A 24,290-nucleotide genomic window follows, 5' to 3' on the forward strand; every position below is an offset into this window, starting at 1 on the left:
ACTAGGCCACCGGGGAACTCCCTTGCTCTCTTTCTCTGCTTAATTAATTTGAACTAAATGTAAAATCTCCATATTTTCCATATGTACAAAAAATTCAAAAGAAAGGTATTATTTATATTTGAAATACAGGAAGTGAAAGGTGATTATAAAAGCATTGTAGGAGTTCCCGTCGTGGCGCAGTGGTTAACGAATCCGACTAGGAACCATGAGGTTGCGGTTCGTCCTGCCTTGTCAGTGGGTTAACGATCGCGTTGCGTGAGCTGTGGTGTAGGTTGCAGACGCGGCTCGGATCCTGCGTTGCTGTGGCTCTGGGTAGGCGGTGGCTACAGCTCGATTGGACCCTAGCCTGGAACTCCATATGCCGGGAGCGGCCAAGAAATAGCAAAAAGACAAAAAAAAAAAAAAAAAAAAAAAAAAAGCATTGTAGCCTTTTCTAGCCTTCTGTTCCTTAAGGGAATGTATAGATAACCTAGACATAAAACAAAAACTGAACAAACAAAAACCCTGCTGTAGTTAAAATTAAAGCTAGCTGATCAGTAATCCAAAGAAAATATGTCAAACTCAGAAGAATCAAATAAACCAAAGAAATGGAAAGTGAGGAAAGGAAGTAAATATTTTTAAAGTCTCAGAGACAAGGAACAGTATAAAAAACAGTGCAGGGTGACCTTCCTCTCCTAAACTGCCTTACTTCAGAGATTATCTCAGTTGAAGTATCACCAGTATTAGGTTATGTAAGCCTCATGACACTGCTGACACCATCTTCCCATCATCTCAGATGCTAACTGTGCTGACATGTTAAGGGGCTGCTATGGGAAATTCTTCTCCGTGTCCAGCAGGACTTCCACTATCTTGATCTTCTCCCCAGGGTGTCCCATTCTACCCACTGTCATTTCTAAGAAGATGGTGTCTCCTGTCAGAAAGCATAGTGGTAGCTGATAATGATGGGGGCTTGGGGTGGGGGGCATTTTCATCAATCATAATTGCAACTACCTCTTTGTAAAATGAGGAATTGCACTTGCTATGACAGTGACGGCTCATTTCATCTTGCTTCTGTGAGGCTTTCTATTTCTTTAGAGTGTAGAACAGCTTATATTTTAAAGGAAGAATAAAGATACAGGGATCTGTTCCCATCCTAGATACTCATGGTGGGTCCATCTTGGCTTTAGAGGTTCTTGATCTCTAGAGCCATGATGTTGTTACCAAAAGTGAGTTCTGTGGGTGGGTGGGTGTGTGATTGTATTTTTTTTTTATCTTTTTATGCACCCACCGCATATGGAGGTTCTCAGGCTAGGGGTCAAATCGGAGGTACAGCTGCCAGCCTACACCACAGCCACATCAACACAGGATCCCAGCCTCATCTGTGACCTACACCACAGCTCACAGCAACGCCAGATCCTTAACCCACTGAGCGAAGCCAGGGATCAAACCTGCAGTCTCATGGATGCTAGTCGCATTAATTTCCACTAAGCCACAATGGGAACTCCTGTGCAATTGTATTTTTAATTCAAGCAGTTGTCCTCTAATAAATTGACTTTTATCCATATTTTCCAATATGATTTTCAAGCGTGGGAGAGAAAGCTCATCTCCTGAAAGCACCCATGGAAATATGTAGCTCCCATGCCTGTGTTGTTCCAAGGTGACACTGGTTTCATCACATTTCATCTTCACAACACCTGGGATAGGTACTATCTTTATATTCATTTTACAGAGGAGAAACTTGAGGAAGGAAGACGCATTACATAATTTCATCAAGTCACATAGTAAACAGTGGTGGAGTAGAGGTTGGAGGTGAAATTGAGAATTGCTGCCTTAAGAGACTGAAAAGATTGACTCATAGTAGGGACTAAAACATTTGGATTCACTCTAGAAAATATATAGGACATGCCTAGAGATTGCTCATGGAAGATGAAGGTGTCAGCATGGAACAACAAATGAGATTAACATTTAGGAAGGAAATTGCAATACATGGATTTTGTCACTGCTGTGCCAATAATCACTTGATTTGGGGCAAATATCCACTAAGAGACCTGTCAGATGAGACCACTGGACAAAGCTGTCTCTTCCTTTCCGCTCTCCTCTCTCCTCCTGACTGTCTGTAGTTTCCTTTGTTTGTTCTGCTTTCTTTCTGTTAAAAGCACAAAGATAAGTTTAGATATTACTCATAGTCCTACCACTTAAACATCACTGTTAAAATTTAGATTTATAAAATTCTAGTACTTTTCTATTCCTAAATGAAATACATTACAATAAAAACAGAATACTCTTCAATTTTATATTTGAAAACCTTATCATAATTTGTATATCACTTTCATATCACCTTAATATTTTATAATATTTCATAATTTGAACTTATTAACTTACAATTAACCTGTTGTTGGATCTTCAGGTTGTTTCCAGAATGTTTTACAAATAATTCTACTGTAATTATCATTGTGCAAAAATCATTGTATAAACTCCTTATTGTTTTCTCAAGAGAAATTGCTGGTGAAATTTTAGGGCTTTTGATATGTATTATATGAAATTTTAGGGCTTATAATATGTATTATTACCAAGAACGTACAAATTTCCATTCTTCCAAAAAATGTGAGAGGACCCATTTCCTTAGACAGCCATCAGCAATGAATTTATTTTTAATTTTAGCTACTATAATAGTCAAATAAGTATTTTATTTTCTTTAATTTGCAATGTCTAAATAGAAGTAAGATTGCAATGATATTTTTATGTTTTTTGACCACCTCTGCTTTTGTGAATTTGTGTCTTATTTCTTTTTACCAATTCTCTATTGTAGTACTTATCTTTGTTTTACATGTTTTTATAATCTTTTTATATACTGCCATTTGTCTTATAATTTGTATGATGGTGTTTTTTCATAAACATACAGAAGTTTTAACTTTACGTAATCATGGCTGACAAAAACTGGTTTTGTGATTTCTCCCTTTATTTGCTTAGTATAGCTTTTTCTACCATAAAATCATGTGGATTCACCCCATCTGATTCTTTTGGAACTTACATTGATTATTTATTTAATCTAAACTTTGTTTTGCTTGAAAGTGTCAGGTGTAGCTGTAACTTTATTTTTTCCTACATAGGCAGTCATCTCAAGGTCTCAATATTTGCACTTTTAAGTGGCGCCTTCCTTCTCTCAAATTATGATTCAATGACAAAAAATGTATCATAAATTACCTGACTTTCCATTTCAATTTTCAATGTCTCAAATTTGCTAAAACTTTTCAAGAATGAATCAGAAATGGATTAGACAGAGTTGTATTAGGAATGGCCAATTTCCATAAAAAGTTGTATGACTTAAGTAAATCTTTGTCTAATAAGAGCTTTTTTAAAAAAAAAACTTTACAAATTAAGCTTTGACAAAATCCAGAATTCTTGGCTATAAATCCCTTAAAGCAAGACCTCAGTCGTACTTGAATATTTCTGTGAGGACAAAAGTGTTACTTATACTACAATGCTGATTCTTTACTTTGAAATATGTTCAATAGAGTTCCTTTTTCGTCTTGATATTAACCAGGTGAAAAAGGTAGGGGAAGGTGACACTTGGGGAGAAGACTGATGAGTTAAGGAAGCAGCACAGAGCCTCACCTGTCAGAAGCAGGTGCACATTGGGGAACAATAGAAGAGGGTGGATAATGATGATTGCTGTACCCATCTCTCTGCTTCCTTCTTTTGTATCATGTCCCTTTAAGATTCATCGAAACTCTCCTATACATTGACTCCACTACTCTCCATCTCTACTTTTTATGCCTCAGACCTGTGTCATCCACTGTCTTCTGGATCTCTCCACCTGGATAGTCTAAACAAGTTGCCTAAGGGCCACCATACCTATAACTAAAGTGATTATCATTCCTTCCACGCCTGAGCTTCCTCCTGAGTCCTGGATCTCAATGAACAGCACTCTACCCACCCTCTTACCTAAGCCAGAAACCTGAAATTCAGCCTTGATTTCACCCTGTGGCTCATCCCATTCATGAATGGGATCATAGGACATTTACCAGTACCCCCCATTTTTATCTGTCATGTCTTCTTCCTCTTCTGCTCTTCCCTACTGCAGAGGTTTTCATGCAGTTTTTTACATATTCTTTCCTGGAATTCTGGAATATTCTACCAACTGACCTCCTGTCTCCTTTTCTCATCTTATCTCATGCATCCTCCAGTTATTATGAAATATTCCCTTTTTTAAATGCAAATCTGATTATTTTACCCTGTGCTTAAAACTCCCACATCTTGACCATCGTCTTAAGGCACATTCCTTAGCATAACCATCAGACCTTCATATTTTAGCTTATCTTGGCCTAAGCAGCTTCAGTGTACTGGTGAGAAGTAGCGCCCTGGAGGTGGTAAATTGGAGAGTGAATAGAGGTTTCAAAAGTAAGGACAGGACAAATGGAATACTCTTTCCTGAACTTGAGAAAGAGGATAAGGAAAGTTATAAGAAGACATATAGTAGAGGGAAAAGTCGGTTTGTTTATGTCATGATAATCTAGGCTCACATAGGTTTGTATGCTGGGGAAGAAGAGCTACAGCTACCAGGAAGGGCATGATTAAAAAGCTATATCCTTGGCAGATAGGGAAGGAATGAAGTCCAAACAACACATTAAGTCATCTTGGATGAAAGAGCAGTGTATCTTATGATTTTCTACCTGCCACAATGCCAGAGGCATTTGATGAAACTGAACTTGGGCTTAACCGGTGTCACTTTAGTAAGTAGCCCGTGTTCGAAAAAAGTGACACAACAAAGTCTTAAGAAGCTATTTCCTTCATTGAAATACATGGCAAAGTTTGTAAGATGTTAGCAGATTACGTTTACGGGGGGAAAAAAAAGGCTTGCCTTAATTAAGCCTGGAACTACTCTGTTTGGGTTCTAATTATGGCACTGCCATTTAGCAGCTACATGAACATGCCTTAGTTAACTAATCTGTAAGATGGACGCCATAAAAGCATCTGCTTCTTGGGGCTCTAAGTTAGGTGATATGTGAAGTGCTTTTAGCCTGCACCAAAGAGACCCTAAATAAATGTTATCTACTGCTAGTTGGTATGTTGGGAGTGGATGGCTTGAAGGAGATAACAGGTAAGGGTCACTCTCCAGTCCCATTATGTCCAATAAAATGAACTTGAGCAGAAGGAGGACTACACAAAGCTTTGGAGGCCAGCCAAGTTGGAAGTTTTTAAGAAACCCATATATTTTTCAGGCAATCTTTACTGCATACCTTGGAGACGAGCAGTGTGCTAGGAATGGGGCATTTTCGTACAATAAATAAAATAGACACAGCCCCTGTCCTCATGAAGCATACAGAAGAGTGAAAGAAACAGGTTTAAAGCAACATATCACACTAATAATATAAAATTATATTTGTGATACAAACTACAAAGCAAAAAATGCAGGATGTATGGAGTCTCTTTCATAGCAGTACCTAAGTTGGACTGAAGAGGATGAGGAAGACTCTCTGAGGAAGTGATGTTTAAGGAACCCCGTGGCAATGACAGGGGTAAGGGTTTAAAAAGGAACCCTCCCAGTAATCCACAGTGTGGTCCTAGATCTGGTTAGTGACCACGGCCATGGACACAGAGGCAGAGATTTAATTCTTCCTCCAAACCTTCCTGACTCTCACTGTACTCTGGGGAGTAAGGGATAGTAAGCAGTTGAAAACAAGGAGACAGGGACGATTTTGATTTTTGATAGTCCCCCTAACTGAGATAAAGGAAAATAAAAAATAGTAAATCGGGGTTTGCTCTTGATGGTTTTAGATTGGGTGGATTTTTTTAAGTGGGGAAAAATTTAGGTTTGAACATTTGAAATTAATGAACTCAAGCTAATTATGGGCTGTGCTGGAAGATATGACGAAAAAAGAGCTGACATGTTGAGTGCCTACTGGGTACCAGACACAAGGAAAAAAGCTTCCCATGCATTTTCTTATTTGAGGGGGCAGGAAGTTCTGGGGAAGCAAATGGGAACAAGTGATCAAAGGAGTGAGAATAACCAGGAGGAGATGATGATGTGGAGGAAAAAGAAAGGAACTCATAGGAATGAGGAAGGGGCCCGGAGACGAGGAAGCCCTGCTCGTCCCGACAAGGACGTCGGATACTGTTTCACCTTGTCTCGCACGTGTAACCACGGAGGTGCCGACTGCCACTTGGCGGTAACTGTCCTCCTCACCCGTGCATCCGTTTTGTCATTCATCCAACTGTCAGTGTCCACCCACGAAGTGCCAGCACCGCCCAGTCACTAGCAGTTCAGGAGTGGACAACAGAAAAGCCCAGCTCTGGTGGTGCCCACCATGTAGGTAAGGAGATCAGACCATAGACAAATGACGGACTCTGTCCTGTGTCAGATGGTCCCAGGGCTGTGGAGAAGATCCAGCAGCATTAGGAGAAAAGGAATGGCTGGAGAGGTTGGTCAGGAGATGCCTTCCTGTGTTGCCGGAGGCCAGCTCCGGCGGCCAGGGAGTATACATCCCGATCGGAGAGGGACACGGTGTCGGCGAATGTGCATACGGAGACAGCCTCTCTGTCCCTTCTTTCAGGGCGCTGGACTGCTCAAGTTTTATTGGCAACAGTGGTTGATTATATAGACAGTTTTTCACTACAGATTACATCACAGTGTTAAAAGTACATTGGTTAACTATTACATGGTATAGCAGCTATACATCATGTTTTAAGATCTTTGTTTTAACTAAACTTAGTGGGTACAATTTAGGGGCAATTAGGTACAATACATCATGGAAAGGAGGGGACAGCTCAAATCATCCCATGGCCAGCCAGTCTTTACAACTTGAAGAGTTCACAGACACGAGAATTTGGCATTCACAAATCTTGTTTTTAGACTGGGGCTTATCTTTAAAGCATTATGGCAGGGAGACAGTGTAAGAAAACATAAACCAACTTAACTAGCTTCTATAACTTAAAAGCTTCTATAACTCATAGCTAGGTGTCTTTTGGTCAAGAATAATATATGTCTAACTTCTATGAACCTCATTAAAATCCTAACTCTAAAGTTTACTATATAACTAGTTAATAGATAAACACTATGTTTTAACTAAGTTGGATTTAAATAGGGGAAAGTCCTTAGGATGAAATTCTTATTATATTATTGTTGTAACTTTGTTAAATCACAAATCATCACAGGAAAATAAGAATGGGAAATAAGAGTAATAAGTAAATAATCAGGAAAGACTGAGGAAAACTGAATAACAAAACAACAGGAAAGACTAGGTCACCCGAGAAACAATCCATGTTCTCTGGCGCAAACAAGGAAATTATCTTCCCAGGAAAGCCCCAGTTCTTCCCCATCAACATCAACATGAGAGCCGTGTAACCTGAGGCCTGCCCTCGGCTTGTACCATGCAGGCAGGCTTTCATCTGACCAGAGGCCCACCTTCGGCATGCACCGTTCAGGTGAGCTTTTTTCCTGACCAAAAGCCCGCCTTCGGCTTGTACCGTTCAGGTGAGCTCCCTTTCTTGGTTAAGAACCTGCCATCAGGTTTTTCTGCCATCAGGCAAGTTCCTTTTTTTGAGTCCTTGCATCTCCTCGGCTCCCCGCATTCCTGGACAAACAGCATATGAGCAAACACTTAAAAGAGTGAGAGAAAAAAAAGAGCTTCCATGGTAACTCAGCAGAAATGAATCTGACTAGTATGTATGAGGATGCAGGTTCGATCCCTGGCCTCCTTCAGTGGGTTTGAGATCTGGCATTGCTGTGAGCTGTGGTATAGTTCGCAGACGCGGCTAAGATCCCATGTTGTGGCTGTGGTGTAGACTGGTGGCTGCGGCCCCAATTTGACCCCTGGCCTAGAAACTTCTATATGCCCCGAGTGTGGCCCTAAAATGAAGAAAAGAAAGGAAGGAAGGAAGGAAGAAGGAAGAAAGCGTGAGAGAGAGTGATCAGTATAGATAAATATCTTGGGGGAGAACATTCCATTCAGACAGAACAGAAAATGCAAAGACCCTGAAATAGGAAGGTCCTTGGCAAGAAACTATTGAGGTTTTTTAAAAGGAAGAATGACTTGAACTGACTAAATTTTTCAAAGGCTTGTTCTGGCTGCGCTGTTGACAGAAGGTCCTACTTGGGCAAGGGCAGAGCCGGGAGATGGGTTAGAAGGCTATTGTCCACAGTCGAGGCAGGAGACCAAATACAAGCTAATGTTAGGCCTCCACCCCAGGGTTCTAGATGAAGTGCTGTGTGTACGTGTTGTACCAAGCATAGTTCTATTCAAATGCTAGGGGCCAAGGTCACTGTCATTTTCATAGGAGTCCTCTGCCCCCCGCCCATTATTTCAGACTCCGTCTGGATGACAGGACGCCGCCGTGTGCTTGTTCAGTCCCCAGTTGAAATTCACGGCCACGTTCCCTTTAAGAGTCATTTTCTCTCTGTGAGTGGATCAGACATTGCTCCTTGTGCTTTGATTGTTTCATTGCACCACACGTACCCCGCACACTCCGTACCTCTCTCTGCTGCTTCATCATTACTTTTATGTTGTCCCAACAGTGTTTCTTCTGTTCTTGACGTACCATTTTTCCTTCTTCTTTTTCTCCTCGAGGGCCTGGGTTATCTGTTTTCAAGCTGAATATTTTCTCCGTCCACCCATCTGTTTATTTTAGCTTGTTTCTTCCCTCCTCTCTGCTGGCCTCTTTATAGATTCCTCTGTTCGATAGTTTAAACTCCATGACACGGCTTTGTTTATCCTCTCAGCTAGCACAGTATATTATTCCCCATCTGCTCTAGAAAGGGCCCCAGTGTCCCACAAAGTTAACTAAGCCCCTCTTGTCTGAACAAGTTTCTCAGTCATGCATTCAAGTTTCCAATCTACCCCCATCTTCCCTGGTTGAGTGTGACAATATTATTTCTAAGCAAGCCATGCTCAATAGATCTCATCTTTTTTTTTCTTTCAAATGCCTCAGATAAGATTTAAGAGTCTGCTGCTTCAGAGGTAAACGGTTTCAGTACCAGTCGATAAGTGAGCATTTGTTGAGTGTTTGCTGTGTGACCAGCAGTGTGCTGAGGACCAAGTCTATGTCCAGAGACGTGCAGTGGGGGCCCAAGGCGGCAGGATCTTCCCAGTCTCAGTGAAGAAGTAGCGCCAACATCTATTTATTATGCACTCCCTGCCATCCAGGGATTGGGCTAGAAACTGAGAATACAACAAGAATTTTAAAAAGAAAGATATCTATCCTTATGGAGCTCATAGTCTAACAAGGGAGAAAGACACATGTTAAAAATTATTTACAGTTCAATCAAATATGTACAAAATGCTCTGGGAACACAGAGGAGTGAAAGGGATTAGTTCTGCCTCGGGTAATTGTGGAAAGCTTCACAGAGATGGTGATATTTAACATGGAGTTTCATAAATTAGTGTTAATTAAGCAGAGAATTAATAATAAAAGCTAATATTTATTGAGTACTTATGAGGTTTTGGGCACTGTTTTGCATACTTGTGAATTAACTCATTTAATCCTCACCATAGCCCTATCAGGTGCCCATATTTTCCCTATCTTACTGAGGAAGTGATGGGTAAACAGAGAGGTCAGATAACTTGCATAAGGTCACACAGCTAGGAAGACATCAAAACCAAGACTTGATTCCAGACTGTGGCTCTAGAATTTGGGCTGCACTCTCATGAAAGGAGAAAAGGAAGGTGGCATTTCAGGCATTTCAGTATGTTTATAAAGCGTAGTGTTCATATATACTTAGAATAATATGAGCCATAGGCTCTTAAATCCAATACACAATCCCTGGGTCAACCAGGTACTAGCATGCAAGTGGTCAACTCATTCTTTCGTTCAATAGGATTTCACAGAAAGGACCTAACTGGGAGGCAATGATGAAGAAAATAATTCAGTTTTCCTTGATTAGTCTTAACATGATGTGAGGGGGCGAAGGGACGCACTGATTAAATTGCTAGGAACTGCAGCTAGAGCCTCAAGCATGGTCATTCCCAGTGTTACACCGTGACTGGGGGTCCTTGAGAACCAGAAGTCTTTGCTAGCCACCATGCTACCCAGCTTCTCCTTGCATCTTTGGAAGCTCAAAAAATGGTCTCAGGGGCCATTGATGCTACATCAGGGAATAGTCTGAGACCCTAGGCTCAGCCTGGCATCCAGTCAGTTTCCTTTTCATAAACCCCACATCTTGATTTCCATTGAATAGTAACATAGAATTTACCCTACATATTGCCGTATCATGGAGCCGGCAATTTTGTGAAAGGAAGAGAGGAAAGGATTTGGAGGAGGAGGAGGAGGAGGATTTGGAGGAGGCTGGAAGGCTGAGGGGGAAGAAGGAGATAAAGTAAGAAAAAGAGGATGGCCTCCTGCAAGAGATGTAAATGTCTCCTTCTCCAGGATGAACAAGGACCTTCTGAAGAAGCTCCTGACACGGTCCAGGGGTTGACCTGTGCTAGAAAAAAAGAAACCAAATAGGAGGCAGTTTTGTCTCTGGGCTGAGGAGAGCTGAAGCGACAGTGTGCACATTTGGCCCTGCTAAATGAGAAACGTGCTTTATTCCCAGGCAGCATATAACAGAGATTTGAGAGTCTGCCAAGGCTTATAAAGTTCCCCGAATGCTTCCCACTTCTGTTGATATATATGAGAATGAATTCTCATTCTCTTTATGAAGCCAGGAATGTATCTCTAACGTCTTTGAATTTCTGGGTAGGAAAATGAATGGTTTAGGGGCACTAGTGATGTTTTCATCTCTTCTTCCTGCTGCTTCTAGTAAGAGATGGACCGCATCTCATAAGGCTGGCAAGACAGTGTTGGCAGGAGACCAGTCAGCCTGATCGAGTGGTTTATTATTTCAATTGAGTTGTGAGAGAAAAGAGAAAAGTACTCAGATAAAACTGTAAGGCCGTATTAGATACTACGGAGCATAAAAGGGACGGCACAGAAAGAAAAATAGTAGAGGACTTTCCCAGCAATTTTCAGAAGATACCAGAAAAACGGGCAGGGGGCATTAACATTCTCAGTTGTCTATATATAGACAAATAGCAGATGAAAAATTATCAAACTGAACTTTAAAACACATGAACAGAATTTGGTAAAAATCCTCTCTTACGTCTTCTGGGGATATTTTGAGGTGTGACTCCTGACTGGAACAGGATGGAAAGCTGGAGGATGGAAAGCTGGATCTCGTTGGGAATAAACAGGTGTAATGGAAGGGCTGGGGGCGGGGCCACACCTGTCAAAAAGATGGCCACGTGCATGCAAACCCACAAACCTGCCGAGGAGCAGGGAGGAAGCAGCTGCAGGAGAGTGAAATGAAAGGAGAACAGAAATGTCCCCCTGGGACTCTGTCGGAGACCTCGTAACCAGATGGTTAATAGGGACAGGCAAGATGGAGCAGCCATGTGAGCCTGTACAGACTTCAGATGAAAATCCCCCTCCATGAAAGGCAAAACATTAGAAAGATTATTGAATCGCCTTGTTGGAAATTTAATCTCACAAAAGAGAGGGAAGCACGGAGGGACTTACTTCATTGGCTTATTTCTGCCTCCTTGTGAAAACCTGTTTGGGGAAGACGGCAGCTAAAAGAATCTTGAAGAAAAGTAGCCATCCCATGTCATCCTGAGGTTCATTGGGCCACAGAAAGGAAGCCTGAGTTGGATGTATAGTATTGCCACCTTTAGTAAATCTACTTCAGGGAGGACAGAAACCGCAAGAGAAGACAGTCCCTCTGGCATATGCACACTGTGGCATATGGAATGATTGGCCAGCGGGACCTGCTGTTTAGCACAGGGAACTTACTCAATGTCTGTGATAATCTATATGGGAAAAGAATCAGAAAAAGAATAGACGCGTGTATACTTATAACTGAGTCACTTGGTTGTACAGCAGAAATTATCAGAACATTGTAAATCAACTACACTTCAGTAAAACTTAAAAAAAAAAAAGTAAAACCTGCAATGAGATATTGCTTCACGCCAGTCTGAATGGCCATCATCAAAAATCTACAAACAATAAATGCTGGAGAGGATGTGGAGAAAAGGGAACTGTAGCACCAATTCTAGCCCTAGTAGCCTGGGAACTTCCACACGCTGCAGGTGCAGGCCTGAAAAGAAAAAAATTAAAAAAAGAATTCAGTGATCAGGACCACAGATCTGTACTGAACCAACCTTAACCACACCCAGGTCTTACCCACCTGTCTCTCTCAGTGATAAGCCCCTTCCTTCCACTTCCACCCTCTCTCACCCACCGCAGTTCCCAGATCCTCACTTGCTGTCACTTTCCTGTCTCTAGATGGTTCGCTTGCCTCTCTCACCTTCACCAATCTACTGCTTTATTTCCTGAATCATGCTTTATCTCTGCCCTCCCATCCCTGCATATTCACCTTGAGTCCTGTAATAGAATTCTACTGATTTTAAACTCAAGACTTCCTTTTCTAATTGTACAGTCACCCTCCTTGTCTCCTAACTTGGAGGACATTATGTAAGGTATAAAAAATACACTGCATGCTGTATGTTTTAAAATACTTTCGTATGACTTTGTTGTATCACACTGCTAAAAAATAAAGTGTTCCAGGTTTTTCAGAAAAGTAACAGGTGGATGTGGCAAGGGGAGTGGGGAAATGATAGAAGTAGACCAGAAAGGTTCATTCAGGATCATTAAACTTTTGACTTGAGAGCATTAGTAAAGGAAGAAATCATCAAGTGTCAGCATAAATTCAGTGCAAACAAACCAAATTATCTCATTTCCTATTTTGATAGGTTTATTAGGCAAGCAGTGAACTGGGTGTAAAAGATAACAACCTCTGACATTGATAATGGTACAGATACGGAAATGGTAAAGTGATTAAACAGCTGCACCCAAGTAATTTAAATTCTGCATCTATTCTGGATAAAAAGTCACAGCAATGGCCCAGAGCACGCTATCCTTGGTTCTGGTGCCTGAAGGACACTTTTTCAGAGGTTTTATAGCTAACATGCCAGTCAGACGTGTAGAAGGCTTAAAGCTAAGAACAGGTAATGTCCAGGTAACAATCAGAGCTTAAAAATACTTTAACCATCCATTTGTAAAAAAAAAAAAAATAATAGGCTAAAACTAACAAATTCATACTGAACATAACACATTAATTATGATGCTACATGGATGGACTGGGCCCTCTGAATTCCTCACTCTTTGATCCTCAACTTTATATCAAACAGAAATATTGACTGATCTAGTTTTTACAATACTTTCAATTATCCCAAACAAATGATGAGTTGACGAAAATGTGGTTTTAGTGTTCTGTCCTCCTGCACAACATTAATTTGGAGAACATATTTAAATCAAATGTGTCATCGGTACTGTAAAGAATAAGGCATCACTTTTCCCACACATAAACTTTTCTGCTAATCAGGGACAACTCCAGCGGTGCGTTCAACCTTCATATATCTACCTCCTTGCTTGGGGTAATGAAGGTAGGTTCCTTAATCTCTGCAGATGTGTGTCTAACAGAGACTAGACTAGCCATATGTGCTTTACTGATTATGTGCCTCTTTCAGCAAACACCACATTCCAGAATGTGTACTCAAGGGTATTCATAAGCTGGCACTACCTACCTGGAAGCTTTGAGCTTTAAACAAATGTCCACATTTTCAGCCACATAGAATGATAATGCATTTTCTTGATACTCTTTCCAAAATAATTTAAAACTGTTGTCATTAATTATCCTCTTCCAGATTAAAACTATATAATTTTCATAAGAATTGTGATGAATGAGAGGTGACTTTTTACCACCATGTGTTGATAACTTTAGGGCTCTAAGGACTTTGTTTTATTTAGTTTCACATTAAACAAGGATGTTTTAATAAATGACAACAGTAAATCTACAGTGTAGAACAAAAGGCAGATTTAATATACACAGAATATGAATTTGCTTCCTACAGTAAAATCACTTAGAAATATGCATTGTTTCTTTTGAATAAGCCTTATAAGCTTGATGACTATCTAGGGAGTTTCTTGTTTAATCATCTTTTGAATATTTACTGATGATTTCAGTAAAGCCATGATTTAATTCAATAAAGGAACTGTTTTGACTGATTTGTTTTCTAGACTGAAAAAATTATTTTCTATCATATATAATCTTTTACAGCCAGAGAGTGACCTCATGCATTTACTGCCTTAAAATATTAGAAAATATTAAGCATATCCAGATACTTTGACTATGATTATTTTGTGTTTATGGAAGTGCTCAAATCTTTTTGTGGATCTCATATTAATGAAATTATTCAGTAAATCAAGTAGCTAGTAGCCCATTCAACTGTGTGCCCAATATTTTTCTGTCTATTTAGTATATAAAGAAATGAAAAGTATACTTATTTTAACACATATTTGAGTCCCATTTTGTTTCAGTGATCTCAAGAGCAAGATACACCCCATGAGACACAAAGACGAATGAAGCTTACTAGAAGACCGCATATAGGAAGCTAAATATAGAGAGTATCTGTAACATGAAGTAGAATTTGCTAGAGAAATAACAGATGAGTCAGGATAGCAGAGTGCTCGTGATCATAGAATCTGAAATTAGGCAGCACTGGTTTGTGTCCCTGCTTCATCATTTACTTAATCTTAGACCTTAAATGTCAGTCACCTCAACATCTGTAAAAATCTATGAGATTTAAATGAGAAAATTTTTTAAATTATAGCACTGGCCTGATACATAGGAAGAACTCAAGGTAATATGCAATCATTAGTTCCACATAAGAGATATAATACCATAGGCCATGAGGGCAAGAGAGGGATGGAGAGAGGAGAAGGGGAGGAGGAAAATAGGTAGGAGCTGAAGGAAGACGAGAAAGAGGAAGAGAGAGATCACATCTTCAGATTGGTTCGAAAAGGAGAATTGAGGAACTCCTCAGGAAGTAACGGTGTGTGAGATGTCTTGGGAGGATGGACAGGATTTTTCAGAGTGCAGGTGGGAAGGAAGGCATCTGGACATCATCTCAAGATAAAATGAGAGGCCTGCGGCGTTGGTTGACAAGTATGTTCTGTGCGGGGCATGTGTCCAGTGTAGCTAAAGCACATGGTGTTTGGAAGTGAGAAACAAGACCGAAAAAAAGACATGTCGGTGGAAAGCCTTAAATGCGAGGCTGTTATTTAATGCAGCAGATTTTTGAGTAAGGTAGTGAGAAATGTAGGCTGCGCTACGGAGCGTAGATTAAGATGACAGCACTGCATAAGGTAATGTGGGAAGGGAAGAATATGAGGGTGAGACTTAGCGTGTAGGCCTTGTAACTACATGAGAAGTTACAGGAAATTAATTAGCAATGGTTAAAAATTGCAGTAGACATGGAAAGAGGAGTCAAAAGATATTGCAGATCCAGAACTCAGAAGACCTGGCAACAAATAAGATATTGGAGTAGGGAGAAGTTGCAGTGAAATACAACTCTGAAATGTCAGGCCTCACTGATTGAAGAAATCCTAACAGTGTTCATAAAACTAAGGAAATTGGAAGGAAGTTCCAGTTGTGTGGAGTTGATGGAAAGCTCCGTGAGGGGGAATCTGACATCTACCGAATTCTAGTGACAGTGCTCTTCTTGCAGCTGATACATGTAGATCTTGAGTTTGTGAGAGTTCGGAATAGAGATATTGATCTTGACATCAACCCTCCCTTACCTACAAATAGACGTTGATATAGTTGAAACTAGTCTCCGACACACTGAAAAGAAAATTGTGAAGACAGTAAGTTTTCTGCCATCTTACTCTCTGAGAGATACACAAATGAACTGTATATATAATGGTGTAACCAGTGTTTCAGTTTGGAAGTTCAGAGTCATGAGCATATGGTCATTTACAGCTGAAATAGGAGGGGGAAAAAAGAGTTAGAAAAGGCTAACCAAGGTCAAAAAAAAAAGAGCAGAAAATAAAACACCAAAAAGGATATAGGAAGACAGCTTTAAAGAAGAGTCAGAACTCCCTGAACATGGACCTTGAATTCAAACAAAAGATTGTCTTGTTAAAACTTAAAAACAGAAGCAGAAAAATCTTGACAGCATACTAATTTGACAAACATTGTTACATTCTTCTGTTGTGTTTTATGAAACAAAGTGTTTCTCACTGTTGATGAAATATCTTCTGTGCTTCACATATTAAGCACACTTCCAATTAATATGAAGAACAAAGCAATGTGTAACAGCATGAAAAATCTTCAGTGGTGAATGTAGAAAATCCTAGTTCTTTAATAGTAAAAGAGCATCTTATTTAGCTATTAGATTAACCTAATTAATTAACATAAATTAGAATTTTTTGATAATGAAATATACTTCAAGACACGACAGGTGGGTATGCTATCAAAGCACTTTGCTAAGTGAAAATATAGAAGCCAGATGCAGTGCTATAAGTGCCAGCCCTCACATTGTTATTCCTCTGATTCCTAGCAATCTAAAGTTTTCTCATATCAGCACATTACCCTTTGTCACTTTTCATTACTTTTGGATCATTCGAAGTCCAAAATTGAGAAAAAGGAAGCTACAACCACCGAGAAGGGTGCCATTTGTTCTGTTCACAGAACGCTGAGTTAGATCTTTTGTAGAACACCTACTGAAAGCAGTTAGGTTAGGTCTTGGGTTTCTAAGCGAGACAGCCCATCTTTCAGAAGACAGAAATATGTAAGCTACAATTCTGAAGAGTGTATCTGTGAGAATTACAGTATCCAAAGCCTCCTGAGGCATACAGTGCAACATCTATAAAAACAGGGAACTGGACTGATACTAATCATTACATGGTAATGTTTTAAAATGAACACCGCAAGTAATCCAAAGCCTGTTTTTAGGATGTAATTGGAAAAGCACTGCAGTACCTTGGAACGTTTGGTGAACTGAGCAACATAGAGCAAGTTGTGGCTGTGATCGATGAAGAAATGTGTATCAACTGTGGCAAATGCTACATGACCTGTAATGACTCTGGCTACCAGGTAAGATTCCTGCTGTAATTAGGATGCTGTGGGGCATGTTTCTTCTGGCCTTTGTAGCAGAAAGCGTCTTCTGTCTCGAAGCATGGAATTTAGACCAGCCGTGCCAAATATCGCTTCTCAGCAGGGTGATTTCTTTCTTTCTTTTCTTTTTTTTTTAAGAGAAGCCATAATTTCCACTAACTATGCTGCAATTCACTGTGAGGTGTTGTTTTAATATCATTTCATCACCCATAAAATTGGAAGGAAAAAAATCAAACAAAAAGAGAAATTCACATAATCATGGACATTAGGACGCAGTATGCGTTAATAGAGGGAGGGGAAAGAACTACCATTTATTGCCATGACCCAGAAAGGACTTACTTCCTTCTACCAAAGAGAATTCTCTTCCATAACGTATTGATTGGGCTTTTCTACACTTAGAAAGAAAACGGTTTTCCCCACTGTTGTGCTGGTTGGGACCAGAAGTTCCCCTCTAGCTGGAAAAGCCAAGTTGTGTGTTCCTGCCACATCAAGTGAGTTATAGATTCTTCCCAGTTCCTCAGTCTTCAGCTGAGAGTTTGCCATGTGACAAAAAAGAAAAAAAGGGGGGGGGGGCGCATTCAACTGTCCTCAGGCTAAAAACTACAGAATATTATTTTCATTAAACTTCAAGCTATAAAGAAGCATAATAAAGTAAAATAAGATCCCTTTAAGATGATTAATGAATTTTCAAGATAGATAAAATGGCCCATTTTAAAAAACTGAAGTTCATTTACCTTATTCAGCTTGGAGAAAGGTCCCATTTGCTTGTGGTAGGATTTTGCATAGTCTTTTGGCCACCTAACAGATATGACTGACATAATTTTAATTTTTTAAAAAAAATCTCTTCCTCCTTAATTGAACACTGGTTCTATACCAAATTTGTAACCAGGGTATCACTTTTTTTATTTCTAGCTGAAAAGCGTCTCTGAGGGTTATGTTGAAGATGGTAATCATACTGCATTCACTTTCATCTTTCCTCCAATTAGCCAATCAGAGATAAGACAGGGAGAGTTCTGTCACTAAAATCACAGCGTCCGGGTTCTAAGGCCTTAAATTTTAGAGGTTATGATATCCACCTTGGAATTCTAGCCTTGGTACACTTTTCCCCAAAGTAATTTTATTAAAGAGGGGCAAAGTCACAAATGCGCATTTTAAAAGATTTTTAAATTTTTAAAAGGTTCTAAAAGTCCTCCTCTGACTCTTCTGTCTCAAAAAGATTTTTAAAAAATTGAAAATCAAAATCTTCAACTGAATGTAAAGTTTTTTATGTTTGCAAATTTTCAAAGATGTCTAATAAGACCTAAGTATTATTTCATTTTCAGCAAATAAATTATTGGACTCCTATTTATAAAAGGGTACATAAAGAAGAGAAATAGCTTTTACTCGTTTACACAGTCATCTGAGATGTTGTTTTGCAAAAATGGCACCAGTTGGTGTGGACACATTGTCTGATGGTTTGTCACGGCTGTGGTTTTTGTTCAGATATATGGTCCTTTCCTTAAAGATCAGAATTTTGTTTACTATCAAGTTGTCTGACATAATTTAGTCTAATGAGATCATTTTCATTTTTATGTGCACAAAAGGGAAAGAATTGTAGTTACAAATAACTTCATTTGGGGGAGGGAAAAATTTTTTAATTCAATGAATTTTATTATATTTACAGTCATACAACCATCATCAAAAACCTAATTTCAAACGTTTCCAACAGGGGGAGGGAAAATTTAAAACAAAAATATATTTTTGAATTGGATGATAACATGTTGTATATGACACAGGGAAAAAAAAAAGTCAGAATTCAGTAATTATTCCAAAATGCAAGATTCACAGACCTGGCCTCAGGTCTGTGTATCCAGGGGCCGGGTAGGGGCTTAATGCCTCATAATTTCCTTCATAATTTTTTTCAGCCCCCTAGCTGGTCCCTCCACTCTGCTCCCAATCTGAATAAAAACATGGACTTTTATGCAAGAGAGACTTAAAGATAAGTCCCCATCCCCTGCGCCCCACACAGCTGAAGTCCCCCCGCCCCGTGGAGATCCTTCCAGGTAGTTCCACCATGGACACGTTCCTCCAACAGGCACATGATTCTCATGACTTGAAATAAAAATCGCAGCTGTAAATGTAGCACTAGGGATTTTCATTGCCTCATAGAGATTGCTTTGTGTTCAAAGAATAGAAGGGGGAAAGATGAGACAGAAGGAAGACAGAAAGAAATTATTGAATTTCTCAGCATCCGGAGCAGTCGTAGAGCTGGAAGCCTTCTCCTGGTTCTCCCAGCTCAGGGGTTTCTGGCCAGGACTGGAAGCCAGTTCTTCCAGCTCCTCATCTTTCAGTGTTTTGGTTTTGTTTTTTTTCCCTTTGTGGTGGGATAATGCTTGGAAATCCTCAAACGTGAAAGCTGGTTCTTGAGCTGAATTTTTTTCCCCTACTGCCTCCGACTAAACACCACTCACATAATTTGAAATCCAAACAAGGGAGTCCATTGCCCCATTGACAGCGACACTTTTCGGTTGTCAAGAGCCAGGACTGTGAGGAGGGAAAGGTGTGAAGGCAGCCTGCCACCCTCAGGTAGCTGACACCCACAGCGTCATGGTCATGGTCAGACTGGCCGGACCTGCCCTCTGCTCAGAACACAGGAAACTAGAGTCACTATGTTATGAAATATTTTCCTCACACAAAGCAAGAAAAATACCTCCAAGGCATTTTAAATATTGTGTTTCTAATTTGAAAGGATGTCTTTTCTGGTTTTTTTTGTTTTGTTTTTTCCCTCCTCCTCTCTGGCAGCTCAACTGTTGCTATAGCTGCACCGCCGTGCCAGGCGTAGTCTTCTCCAAGTGCAGCTCTCCTGCGGTGGAGAAAAACGCTGATGCTAAAACAGGGGCATCCTCGACCTTCGTGGGCAATGACAGCAATACTCTTCCTTTCTGTTTGCAGGCTATCCAGTTTGATTCCGAAACCCACCTGCCCACCGTTACTGACACTTGCACAGGCTGTACCCTGTGTCTCTCCGTCTGCCCTATTATCGACTGCATCAGAATGGTTTCCAGGACAACACCTTACGAACCAAAGAGAGGCTTGCCCTTGGCTGTGAATCCGGTGTGCTGAGGTGATTCGTGGAACAGTTGCTGTGAACTTTGAGGTCACCCCCATATGCTGTCTTTTTAATTGTGGTTATTATACTCAGCTCTTTCTCAATGAAAACAAATATAATATTTCTAGATAAAAGTTCTAAATACATGTCTAAATTTTAAAAAACATCTACTGCCAGAGCCCGTTCAATTAATGGTCATAAAATAGAATCCTGCTTTTCTGAGGCTAGTTGTTCAATAACTGCTGCAGTTAATTGGATGTTCTCCATCAGTTATCCATTATGAAAAATATTAACTTTTTTGGTGGCAATTTCCAAATTGCCCTATGCTGTGCTCTGTCTTTGATTTCTAATTGTAAGTGAAGTTAAGCATTTTAGAACAAAGTATAATTTAACTTTCAAGCAAATGTTTCCAAGGAAACATTTTATAATTAAAAATTACATTTAATTTTAACACTGTTCCTAAGCAAATGTAATTAGCTCCATAAAGCTCAAATGAAGTCAAATAATTATTTACTGTGGCAGGAAAAGAAAGCCAATGAGGGTTTGCAAAACTTCTCTAAGGCCCTCTGGCTGAAATAACTTCTCTTTGGTGCTACATACTGAAAGTGACTGTTTAATCATCATTCATGTCACACCGTGCTCCCTCGCCCTCAGGCCTGAGATGGGTCTCCAGACTCCACCAGTGGACACCTTCTTTAACTGTGTGAGCGACGTTCCTAACAAAGTAAGGTGTGGGGATGAAGCTCTGGTTAAAGCCACTCTTTTGCTGTGCTCCGATCTGTTCTATCCGCTTCTGAGAGCAACCTTCATGATTACAGCAATTAATGTTTGCACAGAGCCCAGATTATACAGCAGTGGGTCATTGTGCTTCATTATTCAAGAGTGAAGATAAAGACAAATAGAGGATTAGTAAAATATATTAAATGTGCAATACCACTTAAATGACTCTTAATGTTTATATTGAATTTCCAAAGCGATTAAATAAAAAAGAGCTATTTTTTGTTATTGCCAAACAATATTTTTTGTATTTCTCTATTTTCATAATGAGCAAATAGCATCCTATAAATCTGTTTATCTCTTCTTTGTAGTGTGTTTTCATATAAATCCACAAGTAGAAAATCTTTTCATCTGTGGCATATTTCTATGACAAATGCAAGATCTAGAAAAATTAAATGTTTGATTATGCCATTTTGGAAATGCATATTTACCACAAAACCTATGTGACTGAATAATGTCAAATAAAATTTTATGAATCATTTTAAACAACGCAGAGTCTTCTGCTCCCTCCTTTGCAAATACAATCCCATGTCAACCAGCTGGAGTTTGAGGTAGAGCAGTAAATTCCATCCAGATTCAGAAGGACATGTAAAGCTGGCTGAAATCGAGTGAGGGTGATGACAGTGTGGGTCTCTCAGTGTTTCACTTTCTGTCCCATGCACCCAGGTCTCCCTGGGGAATTCAGTTCCACTCTGCCAAAATGTCTTTCACTGGGCACAGGTCAGGGTCTCGCAAAGGCCCATAAGTAGAGATATGTGAGAAACGGCAGCGTGCCACGGAAGATGCCAACTTCACTGTCAGAACCATGTGTGTCCCTTAATAGTATTCCTTAGACAGTAAAACATCAAGGGCTTGTAAAACGGACTCCCCTTTGCCTCTTGTCAAGGTGGGAGCATTTTGCCATTTGGACTTAGTAACAGCTGAGCAAAGAGTTCAAGTTAGATCCAGAAAAGAAATGTGCCGGGGCCACAGGGATGTCGTCCTAATGTCTTACCCCACACCTCAAGTTTTATACTCTCAGAACTTTTTTTTTTTTTTTTTTGTCTTTTTAGGGCCACACCTGTGGCACTAAGGAGGTTCCAGTCAGAGCCACAGCCACAGCAACGGGGGATCTGAGCCGAGTCTGCGACCTACACCACAGCTCACAGCAACACTGGATCCTTAACCCACTGAGCAAAGCCAGAGATCGAACCTGCATCCTCATGGATGCTAGTCAGATTCATTTCCACTGAGCCATGATGGGAACTCCTTTTTTAATATTTTTATTAAAGACAGCTAATTTACAATGTTGTGCCAATTTCTGCTGTACAACTGAGTCAGCCATATATATATATACATTTTTTGTATTATTTTCCATCATAGTCTATCCCAGGAGACTAGATATAGTTCCCTGTGCTACTCAGTAGGACCCCATTGTTTATTCAGTCTAATAGTTTGCATGGATTAACCCCAAACTTCCAGTCCATTCCACGTCCCCCACTCCTAGAATTTTAAATGCCTGAGTTCTCATCGAGACGCCGACTGGTAAGCAGAAATTCCTTCAATAGAGATTAAAGAAAAAGAGCAGTTTGTGACCTTTGCATTCTACCTTGAGAAAGAGGGGAGAAGTGCTTTGGCTCTTTTCTTAAACTACTCTGGGGAACGGCATGTGTCTGGGGCCTTCGAGTTTGGCTCTGGCCATCCATGATTTTACGCTGGTACCTTCCTCTCCCACATTACTTTCTGTTTTGTTTACTTTCTGCTTTACACGAAGAAGCATTTTTAACCCATGTTGTTAACAGGTAACATAGTTCAGTTTTACATGGGTGGCTTGCAGAGAGACTCAGAACAGAGCAATAATGAAAATGACATTATACCATCCAGCAAGAGACCACAAGCCATTGGTCCTAACACATACATCCTCTTGGCTCCTGACCTTCTGCCATGAGTGAAGACATCGTGCCAGACCAGGAGCCTGCTTAGTCAGTGTTTCATACGTCCAAGTAGCTATACTAAATGTGCCTCATGTGTGATACTTAGTTTTATGTGTCAGCTTGTCTGGGACAGAGTGCCCAGATACTTGGTGTAGAATTGGTGTGTTTGGATGAGATTCACATTTAAATCAGCAGGCTCCAATTTAAGCAGGTTGCCCTCTAGTGTGTAGGTGGGCCTCGTCCTATCAGGTGAAGGCCCAACTGAACAAAAGGCTGATTTCCCCCAAGAGGGAATTCTCCAGCAGATGGCCTCTTGACTTCCTTTGCAGCATGAGTTCTTCCTGGTTCTACAGCTGACTATCTTCAGATTTGAACTGTAACTCTTCCTAAATCTCCAGCTGGCCAGTCTCCTCTATCAGATTTTGGACTCCACAACCACAGGGCCAGTTCCTTAAAATAATCTTTACACACACACACACACACACACACACACACACACCTATTGGTTCTGTTTCTCTGGCGAACCCTCACTAATACAACGTATATTATCTTATTCAAGTGTTAAAATGATCACAGATAGGTTCTATTATTTCTTCCCATTGAACTAATGAGGACATGAGTTCTTAAAGAGTCTAAATAACTTGTCACAGGTCACATAGTTATGCTTCTAGGTGTGCTGGTTGTGTCCAGTCTACCATCTGCTTCCCCTCCTTTGTTCATCCAGCCAGTCATTTATTCAACAAATATTTATCAGGCAACAACCATGCACCGAGCACAAGGTTAAGGGCAGAGGCTGTGAAATCAGAGACTGTAAAGATAAAGATTCCCTGAATTCCGGCTGCTTACAGGGGGACTTGGCATATGTAACAGTTACTACACCACATGTGAGCGCTAGGAAAACAATCCTGAGATAAAGGACGTCTAAATTATACTGCCTTGACTAATGATAAGTTAAGCCAAGTTTTAACTCATAAAAATCATTTCCGAAATAGATAACGAGAGAAGGACATCCCAAGCAGTGAAAACAAGAAAGAAAAAAGCACAAAGGTATGAAAAGCCAGATTTTAAGAAAACTGTAAGAGCTTGTAATTGACTGGAACAAAAGGAACATGTTGGAATCATCTTAGAATCCCTCAGGGAAGCAGAATCAGCATTTCATTCATTCATTCAAAAACATGGAGTACCTCATTTGTTTGGTTGTTTTGTCTGTTTGTTTGTTTGTTTGTCTGTTTGTTTGTTTTGGAAGTTCCCTGGGCCAGGGATCAATTGTTTGATTGTTATGTCTGTTTGTTTGTTTGTTTTGGAAGTTCCCTGGGCCAAGGATTAAACCCTTGCCTAGCAGCAAACCCGAGCCACTGCAGCAACAACACCAGATCCTTAACCTACCCTGCCACGAGATAACTCCCTAAACTACCTCCCTTATGTCAAGAACTTGCTTGTTAATGGTGATTCAACCATGAACAAGACAGACATGGTTCCTGTCTTACTGAGCCTACACCTCAGTGAAAGATACAAAAAGCAAGCTGCAGACAAATAAGCTGCAAGCTATGGGAAGTGCTTTGGCAGTAACGACGAGGGCCTGGGGTAGAGATGAGAAGGA

General features: G+C 40.2%; 1 protein-coding gene across 2 annotated transcripts in view; it reads left to right on the forward strand.

Annotated features, from left to right (window-relative positions):
* DPYD (dihydropyrimidine dehydrogenase) overlaps nucleotides 1–21,261 on the forward strand; it is a 780,991-nt gene extending 759,730 nt beyond the window's left edge. The window contains 2 exon segments of one of the 2 annotated variants that reach the window (NM_214044.2): nucleotides 16,751–16,891; nucleotides 19,844–21,261. In NM_214044.2, the coding sequence (NP_999209.1) occupies nucleotides 16,751–16,891; nucleotides 19,844–20,014 (312 nt within the window). In that variant the 3' untranslated portion in view covers nucleotides 20,015–21,261. 2 annotated transcript variants of the gene reach the window in all.

This window comes from Sus scrofa, chromosome 4, assembly GCF_000003025.6.
Source record: "Sus scrofa isolate TJ Tabasco breed Duroc chromosome 4, Sscrofa11.1, whole genome shotgun sequence".
Classification (NCBI taxonomy): Eukaryota; Metazoa; Chordata; class Mammalia; order Artiodactyla; family Suidae; genus Sus; species Sus scrofa.